This window comes from Salmo salar, unplaced genomic scaffold (assembly GCF_905237065.1).
Source record: "Salmo salar unplaced genomic scaffold, Ssal_v3.1, whole genome shotgun sequence".
Classification (NCBI taxonomy): Eukaryota; Metazoa; Chordata; class Actinopteri; order Salmoniformes; family Salmonidae; genus Salmo; species Salmo salar.
Window position 1 is genome coordinate 5,281 of NW_025547069.1, and position 11,044 is coordinate 16,324.

The window sequence follows — 11,044 nt, forward strand, 5'->3', positions numbered from 1 at the left end:
CGGTACTCAAAGGAGTGAAGACGATAGGTTTCAGACATTGCCTCCATGATGTGTCCCTCAGTCTTCTCCTCTTGGCCATTCGGCACTGAGTAATATGGAGCCTCTTGGCCAACAAAGCCAAAGCACGGCTTCTCCTCTTGGCCTGTCGGCCCCAATTTCTCCACAGGATGAAGCCAACACTCTCCGCCCGCTTGGCGCGGAATACCTTGACAAACTCGTCAAGAATTTCCCCACCTTTGACCCCGTTCCAGGTCAGCCAAACGATACTGAGACGTTCCTAGCTGACATAGAGGACGCGTTGGGTGGCTACCCGAATGCTACGGGTTCTGACAGGGTTTACCTGTTGAAGCGAACGTCGAATAGACACGTGACGAGGTTCATTCGCCTACAACAGCAACACGTGCTAAATGACTACGCTAAACTTGCCACAGCTTTGAAATTAGAATTCAGTGGTTCTGCGACTCGCAAACACGATAGCTCACTGGCTAACACGGTCAAACAAGCTCGGAACGAACACCCACAAGCTTTCTATCATAGGCTTCGTTCAGCTTACTTTGGCCTATTCACGGAAACAGGAATGGAAGAGCTGTTACCATTCAAACAAATGTTTCTGTCGAACATGTATCCCACCTTCATTACCTACTTGGGCCCTGCAGCCCACGTTGGCTTGCCTATCTTACAACTCAGAGAGCTTGCAAGCACAGCTTTTGAGGCATCAAAAGCTCGCAACGCTAAGAGCCCTGACCACTCGGTTTTGAAGTTTGACCAGGAGCACTCACTCCAGTTAGAGGGTGCATTATCAGGTATTGAGCGTCGAGAGCTGACGCACAACAACAGTTTCTACAACGAAACCATGATTCCAATAACCGCCGCGGTCGAAATAACTGTAAAGTACGTCGCCTTCAAAAAGACTACTGCTACAATCGACCTGTTCGCTACGTTCCTGCACCCAACCCACACAAAGTGTCAGAACACAAGGGTAACAAAGGGTTGAAGGACGATCAAAACGTAGACCAATGTTCTCCAGAAGTTCCACTACGTGAAGAACTAAAGCGAGAACAATTTGAGAAAAGGGTAAAAGATAAGTCACAAGGACTAGACGGGGAATTACCGGACACCATGTCCGCAGGAATTAACACCCATAGCAAGGATGTTAAAGTTCAAATTTCTCCCGCTCTCATTCAAGACCCTATCCAGGGCCCGCCTGATCAAGAAACAAGCCCCGGGCTTTGTCTGTAGACTCTGATACAAAATTTAAGAAGAAATGGTGAAACGCTTCGTTAAAGCCAAGCCCACTCAAAATCGGAAAAGTCAATCTGCTTTCACCTTGAACAGAAATGGCACATCACGTCGTTGCGCAACGACCACTCCACTTTGTGGGGAATATGTCCACTAACCACGAATCTAAACGGCCATACCTGGAAACAGTCCTGGAGGACTGCTTAACTTGTCATGCGCTAATTGATTCGGGTGCGACAATATCACTCATCTCTCAAACATTGTTTGATGATCTCAAAAGGGCTTTGAAGCCAACTAAAGTATTTGCACAGCTGGATAAAAAATGTACCCGATTTAATCTGGTTACTAATCCTACCCAGTAACTAGAATATGCATATACTTATTATATATGGATAGAAAACACCCTAAAGTTTCTAAAACTGTTTGAATGGTGTCTGTGAGTATAACAGAACTCATTTGGCAGGCAAAACCCTGAGACAGATTCTGACAGGAAGTGGATACCTGATGTGTTGTATTACCTTTAAACCTATGCCATTGAAAAACACAGGGGCTGAGGAATATTTTGGCACTTCCTATTGCTTCCACTAGATGTCACCAGCCTTTACAAAGTGTTTTGGAGTCTTCTGGAGGGAGATCTGACCGAACAAGAGCCATGGAACGATGATGGCCCATTAGACACCTGGCGCGAGTTCATGTTGGGTACCCTCGTTCTAATACGTTATAAAAGAGAATGCATTCGGTCCACCTTGAATATTATTCATGTTCTGGTTAAAAAGGCCCTAATGATTTATGCTATACAACGTTTGACATGTTTGAACGAACGTAAATATATTTTTTCCCTCGTTCATGAAGTGAAGTCCGGCGGGCTTAGATCATGTGCTAACAAGACGGAGATTTTTGGACATAAATGATGAGCTTTTTTGAACAAAACTACATTCGTTATGGACCTGTGATACCTGGAAGTGACATCTGATGAAGAGAATCAAAGGTAATGGATTATTTACATAGTATTTTCGATTTTAGATCTCCCCAACATGGCGGCTAGTCTGTATCGCAACGCGTATTTTTCTGGGCGCAGTGCTCGGATTATTGCAAAGTGTGATTTCCCAGTAAGGTTATTTTTAAATCTGGCAAGTTGATTGCGTTCAAGAGATGTAAATCTATAATTCTTTAAATGACAATATAATATTTTACCAATGTTTTCTAATTTTAATTATTTAATTTGTGGTGCTGACTTGAATGCCGGTTATTGGAGGGAAACGATTTCCTGAACATCAACGCCACAGTAAAACGCTGTTTTTGGATATAAATATGAACTTGATAGAACTAAAAATGCATGCATTGTCTAACACAATGTCCTAGGAGTGTCATCTGTTGGAGATTGTAAAAGGTTAGTGCATAATTTTAGCTGATTTTATGGTTTTGGTGACGCCTGTCTTTGAATTGGCACAACATTACACACAACTCTTGTAAATGTACTGTCCTAACATACTCTAAATGTATGCTTTCGCCGTAAAACCTTTTTGAAATCGTAAAACGTGGTTAGATTAAGGAGATGTTTATCTTTCAAAGGGTGTAAAATAGTTGTATGTTTGAAAAATTTGAATTTTGACATTTATTTGGATTCAAATTTGCCGCTCTTGAAATGCACCTGCTGTTGATGGAGTGCACCACGGGTGGGACGCTTGCCCATAGAGGTTAAAAGTGGAACGATGCGAAACTACACTTCAAGGGGTCACTCAGACTACCTCGCCTCTCACATTGAGAGTCATGCTGAAACTACAGTTCAAGGACGTATCGCTCGTTCACCCTGTGTATGTTACCAGCCTCGAAACTGTACCCCTGCTACTTGGAGCAGACTTGATGGATCGATTACTCCCATTGATGGATTGGAAAACCAACCAGGTATGGTCACAGGCCACAGTGCCTTCTCCACTGACCACACTGTCTTCCCCTAACACTAGCTGCAACGCAGTCATTCACGAGGGGTATCTGTCGAAAGCACCCCTTGGGAAAAGACGTTTAGAAACCTCTGGGTGCAGAATCCGATCCAAGGAGATATTACGATATCTCGACACATTCCATCAGCCAATCTGATTGACCATTCTTTTCATGATTTCGAGCCAGCTGTCTCTGTGGATGAGCAACTTCCCTCCTCCTTGCAGTTGTGCAATACGGTAGTTGAGATGAACTTCTCTTGCCCTTCGGACACTTCCGCAAGCACTGCGGCCGTCTCAGCAAGAAAAACATTGATGCGCAGAGTACACTCTGCTTCCGATGATACACCGTCTTCTTTGTTGGGGACTGTCACCCCTTACAATGACACTAATGGCGTCAGTCCAGCAACTGACCCGATGACTCCCACTGGTGAAACACTTTGCGATATCACAGACCGATATCCTCGTCTCAGTTTACAGGTACTGAAGAGGTTGCCACACGCGGACGCGGTGGTGACTGACAGACCTCGACAGCCACTGAGGGTGTTGAAGCACAAACACCAGGAGATTTGGTTGAAAGGTTACAGCCATTCTCATAATAACGCGGCCACTGACAACTCGTACATAGGGTCCGACCTTTTGTTTGCGCCTCGGAGACCAACACCACCCGCTGGTGGGGGGTCCCGAGACACAAAGGGGGGGAATAGTAGCCCAGACCCATGATGAGCCTCATCGAGGCCGGTGGGGGGGTCGAGACTACGGACAACACCGTACGAGGCCGCCAGAGCATAAATCAAATCTAGTTGTAACCTCCCCTATGAGAACAGTGAGGAGCAGACAGGCCCCTAGACGGGGATTATCTTAGAACACATCTAAGATAGTACTGAGGTGTACCACACTGGTCGTAAAGGAAGTCCAATGGACTTGTCCACCTCCAAAACAAATGGCAACAATAATCATTCCTTGCCATGTGTAGGTTCAACTACAATACAACTAGTAATATGCTCCAATCATGTGTTCCGATAGATAATATTTCAGAATAAATCGGTAGGACAACTGGACCCCTTGAATACCAGTACCAATACCACAGTCAGTCCAGCAACACTCAGTAAGAGGATTAGTAACCTCACAAGTTAAATTGCTATTGATAATAGCGTCATAGGAGTCACTCAGAGTGGAACACGGGAAGGGAATCTCCATTGCACTCTTCCAATGGTTAACACATGCCACTAATAAATAGAACCCTCCGTTCAGGAGAAAAGTTATTAGAAGTCATGAACCATGATCACACCACGCACGACTGGTCTAATACTTAAAGAGTACTTCCGTCGTGAGGTTAGCTCCTCCGTGGATAACATAGCTATGAAATAGACTTCATACCTACTGCCACTACAATAGTGGAAGACACAGTGACTTGTAGAAAAACTACTACAGACTCCCTTGACACCAATTCTGACTGACCTCCAGGCATTGACCTGAAAATTACCTGACTACGTCTGACTCATTCTGAACAAGTTGTAATCTGCCAGGATACTTGGTTTTCTTCCCTTGACATGCGCGATTGTGTAAGCATAAACGCACATGCACAACGGAACATCCGATTAGGATTTATGCTAGGATCACTTAAGGGTCCAAGCAAAATACCAGCCTTAGTAAAGTTGAACATTTACTTCTAGGCCTTTGACTCTACAGCACTCACCAGTTTTCTAACCAGAAGTCCATAGGTCATCCCTGTAGACTGCCCAAAACTAGTGCCTTACAGCTGTAGACTTATCATATAGTTGTCAACTTAGGATAGTACCCTAAGCGCCACCCCGCAAATTAGGAAAGCCCTAGATATGACATTAGACAAGGCCATGATAGGGTCATTTTGCCAAGACCATGGACGTAGATAGAATACAGTCCAATTAGATGATTAAGGTGGCATAACTATATTTTGTTTTGTTTATGCTTTCATTCATTTTGTTTCATTTTCTTCGGCGCATAGAAAGTGATAGAGCCATAAACAACTCCCCCATACAACCATCAGTTAGTGCCACAACGCCGCTCATTTGGGAGGAAATGTAATGATATATTTCATGTGTGTGTGCATTGTTAACATCTGCCTAAGTTACTGCCCAGATATTCCAGTCTGAACGACCAGACGATGGGTCCGGAACGGCGATCCCAATCCGGACATCCGCTGCCGAGCCATGGAACGGACTTCTTCATTTGCAGAGAACCTACCGGGTCGACCACCAGAGGGGGGACTGCAATAGCAACCACCAACTGGACATCTGCTGCCCAGCCTTGGAGCGGATTTCTTCATTTGCAGACACCCTACCCGGGTCGACCGCCAGATGGGGACCACAACGATGATCCACAACCAGGACAACCCACGTTCATTTTTATGTTGGTTTACAACATGCAGTTTAATCGCAAGATTGAACCCAACATGGGGGGACTGTCATGACGTTGGCCTGTGGGTAAGGTTTATGACCCCCCCCCATAAATACCTTTCTCCCTTCCCCTCTCTGACCCTACTGAAGGACTTGAATAGTCTGTGTTAAATATAGAGAGTCTGGGAACATCAAACAAATGGGGAAAAGGAACCATATTTTGGTAATAAAACCAGTTGGAAATATGCTTGGGAACGTAATGAGTATGTATGTCAGTTCGGTTGTCATCTGAGACATTATGACTGATGACAGGACGACATAAACTGTACCTGAGAAAGTATACACCCTCTAGTTATCAGAGTAACATGGAATTGTTATGCAATTGAAATGTTTGATATTGAAATTGTTTGTTAGGAGATTAAATCTAATTTTAGCTTCCAAATGAGAGAATTGGGTTTTCATAAGGAAAGTGCCCTGCTTGATCAGTGGCCCACCCCTGTGAAGAGACAGGGGTTATAAACGATGAAACACATCCACCCCCTCTCCACTATATAAGGATTTGACGAAAAGATAACCACGTTGTTCCAGTACGTGAGGTCTGCAGCCTCTACGTTAGAAGGACACACAGGTCAAGTACAGAACTAAGCCAACCTCGGCGTGAGCTTTGGTGGCGAATGGTATGAACTTTTGAGCTTATTCACCACAGAAGTGATACTTCCTAGCCGTTGAGTTAGCAGCGGCGCTGTAGATGTGGTCTAGGAAAGGACGGACGACCGGATCCAGTCTAACAGACGGACGAAGATACCACCACGTATCCAATTTACCACCAGAGACATTCTTCCGAGTACAGGAAGATCTGTTGGCCAACCCGGCCAGCATCTACGACCAATCTACCGAAGCGCAGCTCAGAGTAAATATTTATTGCATTTTCCTTTTCCAAATGGGTGGTAATTTAGAATGCATAAGATAATGTATTTACGATAGCATAGCTGCTGTTTGTTTGTTCCTAAATCTTCCCGCTCTTTCATTCAAGCCCAACCCCCTTTCCTTTGTGTAACCAGCCATGATACAGGTTCCGTCCACCAGGACGTTTTCTGTATGACATCATTTGTGTTCTGTGTATTTGTAATTCTGTGTGATTGGTTTAGGTATTTAGTAAATAAATAATTAAACCCAATTTTGTATTGCTGATTCAACTTGTTAGCCAGGGTTCGTGAAGATAGCCAAGAATTTACAACTTTCATTATGAGACTGAAAATAAGATAAGGGTTAATATTGACTGCTACCGATGTAAAGTATTACTAAGTATTTTAAGAGTTTATTCGGAAGATAACGGCTCTATAAACGTTCTTCCGTGGTGCCCCGACTTTCTAGTTAATTACATTTACATGATTAGCTTAATCAGGTAATATTAATTAGAGAAAGAATTTTATAGGTTAGCATGTCATATCACTTAATCCGGCATAGCCAAAGACATGACACCGTCTATCTAATAGGAGTACAATCTCCATAACTTCACTTACTAAATCAGTGAATACATTTCATAAGCATCACCCCTAATTCAACCTTACAATACCAATGTTCCATGGGGGTTTAATTAATGAAACCCCAAACATCCGGTGCTGTTTCCTATGGAAACCTACCAAGGCTAACTCACAACAGTAACATAAAAAATGCAATGTCAGCTGTAAAATGTAAGTAGTGAATACATTTAAATATCTAGAGTTAACCTTAGAATTACAGACTCTGCAATATGCATGAAAATGAATCCTGATGTTTCAACTCTAACCTCTCCGTTGATAAGTGCCCAACCGGCCAAAAGATGGCGCTATTATTCCTTTTACATCCTTTGTCATAATGGTGGTGTGAAGAAGTTCTAAACGAATGCTTCAGATTTACAGCCACTGTGACATGTCTGGGTTTACCCTTTTGTTTGTGGCTTAGCTTAGTTTACTAGCTTATTGATCTAGCCTACATTCACCATGATCAGCTGACATAGCCCACCTCAGTAGTGGTTCTAGCAAATTATACTTTTAACAAACTCCCATTCATCTGTGAAACTAGCTTGCTTAGCCTGCAATGTGTGATGATTAAGTGTGTTTTTGCAGAAAATGTTGGCCAATGTTAAAAAATATATAATTTTTCTACAGGAGCAGTTAATTAAGGTTGATTTATTTATTTTTGGTTGTGATTTGCCCTTTTTCACTTTGACAGCATGGCCCTGTCACGCTGGGAGTACCATACCATACAAGACTAATACATTTGGCTATAACAAGCACATATTATACTCACACATGCATATACCCAGTAAGAGTTTTGGAAGTGTAAAGCTACATTCTGGGATTCGACAAAAAACAAAATGGCCGAACCACTACTTTTTATACAGGGAGGGGGGTGTGGTAGGGAAATATAACACCTCTCAAATGCATAGACAGTGCTCTGACAGTCTGTGACATCCACCTGATAGTTTTGAACTTATTTTAAAGGTACATACATTGTTTGTTTACGTTCGTGGAGTAATACAAATTTGTGGTCTTAAAAGAGAAGAATTTATGAACTATATTCTTCAAGAATCAAAAAGTTGAAATGACCATTGAACAGACTCTCAGATCCTAGACTGGAAACCTTTCAAAGGATTTGACAATTATGGCAGTATCATTCATGTTTAATAATTAAAATAATGTGTACAGCAGTTTTATTGACAACAAACAACAGAATCATTACTCAACATTTATGCACAACAAGTAACTAAAATGTTAATTTTACAGAAACAAATAATTTTAAAAGTATTTGACTTGTGTGTTCAGTTAGGATGCTGACACTGGAAAAACATGTATTTTTCAGTTGAGTTGATGTTTTGCTGGATTTAACAGGTTCTCAGTGCGCACACCATGGGCAATTTCACTTCACAGTTTAAATCGTTCCACGTTTTGTCACCTTCAGAGGAAACACGGAACAGAAATGAACTCTTAAATCAACTCAGATATAGACACAACAATATCATTGTCTGTGTGTGTGCCAGATTTCTTTGTTAAATGTACAATTTAAAAGTTACATTTTATGAATGGATCAGTGAATGATAGTGGGCTAACTGTACCTCCCGCGTTCATCTGAAGACAGTGCTCATTGCCACCATAATTATTGGGCTCTCCTTGCCCCCAGCTCTGGTAATCAAATTTGGAGCCGTCACTCCAGAACCATAGTTTGTTCTGTGGGGGAAGAATTAAGGTCTCAGTTTCAAAGAAATACCATATTATCATTATTCATTTTTTTATTATTATTATTGGTATTATTGTTAGTAGGTGTGCTTGCTGAAACATACTTATTTTCTTTCCTGCATCACCTGTAATGCCAAACCGCAAAAGCTACCAACACAAAAACAACTTTAAAACGTGTAGACTGGCACTGGTACTGGGCATTTTTTGGGGGAGTACATCTATCAGATCTTTCAAACCTAGATCTGACTTCACAAGTGACCCTTGAGATATTGATGATCCTATTCATCTGTGAGTATACTCTACCTGAACAGAATTAAATCCTCCAATCCAGGTAGGTTGATGTTGGCCGGTGTTTCTCAACACCAATTGCTGTAAATTATAGTTCTCCACACAGTCTTTTATAGACGCCAGGTTTGCTTGAAAGGACAGACAGTGGTTCTAGAGAATGCGGCGGACAGGGACAAAGACATTTCATAATGTAAGTATTAGTCAGTAGGCCAGTCTGTGAGAATTTGTTTTCTGGACTCACAATAACCTCAAAACAAATAAGCGAGTTGATTTCAATTGAACTTCTACTTTAAGTAGAAGTGGGTAAGCATGATATACCTCAGCTTGGGGCCATGTCATTGCATTGTTGACAAACATAAAGCAACGTGATTTGTATTTGGTCCAACCTCCGGGACATGGACGATCACTCTCTGCTGCTTCTGCTTCCTGCTGTTCCTCCACCACCCCAGCCTCTGTAAGGAGGAGACACAGTGCACGTTCCAAATTGCAGTTGACTTTAAAGGTGAGAGGATACTGACTGATCTACAAATCACCTTGCATAATAAATAACTATTCAATATTACTTGTAGATTAGTCAGTCAGTCACACGCACGCACGCACGCACACACACACACACACGCACACATTAATGAATTCGTAATGTAAAGAGTAAAATGGATTCCCCTCTTACTTGCGGCACGTAGATCAAAGGCCTCGCCCAGAACAATGGCAGCGCTGAGAAGCAGAAGAATGGTCAACATCGCCATTGATATAGTCTTCTGAGAGAGAGAGAGCGCCACACAGACAGACAGAGAGACAGACAAATACAGTGAGAGAGAGAAGCCGTTAAGACAAATTCAGTGAGTACTTCAGAGTAGGTAAATGCAGTTTCCCTAGCCTCTCCTCGATTACTCCCAGCCATTCCACTTAGCTGATGTATCCCACTGCTATCACATCATTTTCAATGAATTAAGGGCTAGTGATTAGTTGACCATTTGTCAGCTGTGGAATAAATCCAGTTTCACTTATTGAATAAATCCAATAAGTGAAACTGGGGGAACTGGAGGAGAGGTTATGGAAAAACAGTATGGAACTCCTAAGGCAACGTTTCCCCAACTCGGTCATGCGGTGCACATTTTGAACCGAGTTTGGGAAACGCTATGCTAAGGAATACCAGGTATCATTCCTTCAACCACATACAATAGAATAGCCTAGCACACAGGAATATGTATGCTTCCTAAAGGGCACCATATTCCCTATGTAGTGCACTACTTTTGACCAGGACCCACAGTGCACTACATAGGGAATAGGATGCCATTAGGATGCTTCGCCATACCTTGTCTGAGATTGACTATTCAATTCAATGGTAAGGAGAAGTCTATGCTTTTGAATTCAGGAGGCTGCTTTCCAAATGGCACCGTACTCCCTATATAGTGCACTACTTTGACCAGCAACACATACTGTAGGCCCTATGGGTCCTGTTCAAAAGTATCACACTACATAGGGAGTAGGGTACCAATTGGAATGCAAGCAGGTACAGTTTTAAATTAATATCTGTTGAAATCTCACCTTCTGAAATCTTCAGTTGTAGCTTCCCTTCTTCAGAGATCTTCAAAGAACTTCACTGGGTCTCTCTCTGTGTCCTAAATTCTACCTATCCCTCCTCTCCTTTAAATAGGTTTTTAAGAGACACCTTCTTCAAGAGTAGAGGAGGGTTGGTTTGTATTAACTCTGTTTGCTTCCCTGAAACAGCTGTGAAGGAAAACATGTCACATGCCTACTTAAGGCCTTAAGGCCACAGCATGGTGATCAGGCCTTTTAACAAGAACCACCACAGACGAAGGCCAAATTCACCCAGATGATCCTTGACCTGTTTGTTTGAATGCAGAATAAGAACCCTCTCTGTACCACAATTTTCCAACACTCTCAGAAAATGGGTACAGTTAGGGTACAGTATTGTTCCCTGGGGTATAAAATATCAAATTACACATAATGTACCTTTAGA

General features: G+C 42.4%; 1 protein-coding gene across 2 annotated transcripts; it reads right to left on the reverse strand.

Annotated features, from left to right (window-relative positions):
- Nucleotides 1-8,202: 8,202 nt before the first annotated feature.
- LOC106561636 (ladderlectin-like) lies at nucleotides 8,203-10,714 on the reverse strand. Of its 2 annotated transcripts, none has more exons than XM_045711106.1 (6): nucleotides 10,609-10,714; nucleotides 9,731-9,815; nucleotides 9,379-9,512; nucleotides 9,076-9,210; nucleotides 8,652-8,763; nucleotides 8,203-8,491 (listed from the first exon to the last, which is right to left on the reverse strand). In XM_045711106.1, the coding sequence occupies exons 2-6, from the start codon at nucleotides 9,804-9,806 to the stop codon at nucleotides 8,421-8,423; spliced, it is 528 nt and encodes a 175-aa protein (XP_045567062.1). In that variant the 5' UTR covers nucleotides 9,807-9,815; nucleotides 10,609-10,714; the 3' UTR covers nucleotides 8,203-8,420. The 2 variants fall into 2 exon arrangements, with proteins under 2 accessions (XP_045567062.1, XP_045567061.1); XM_045711105.1 differs by having other exon boundaries at nucleotides 9,731-9,818; nucleotides 10,609-10,676.
- Nucleotides 10,715-11,044: the final 330 nt, after the last annotated feature.

Coding starts and splice junctions, on each gene's coding strand:
- LOC106561636 (XM_045711106.1), bottom strand. CDS start 9,806: ATGGCGATGTTGACCATTCTTCTGCTTCTCAGCGCTGCCATTGTTCTG. Junction 9,513..9,730: donor CTTTGATCTACGTGCCGCAA/GTAAGAGGGGAA, acceptor TCCTCCTTACAG/AGGCTGGGGTGGTGGAGGAA. Junction 9,211..9,378: donor TGACATGGCCCCAAGCTGAG/GTATATCATGCT, acceptor CGCATTCTCTAG/AACCACTGTCTGTCCTTTCA.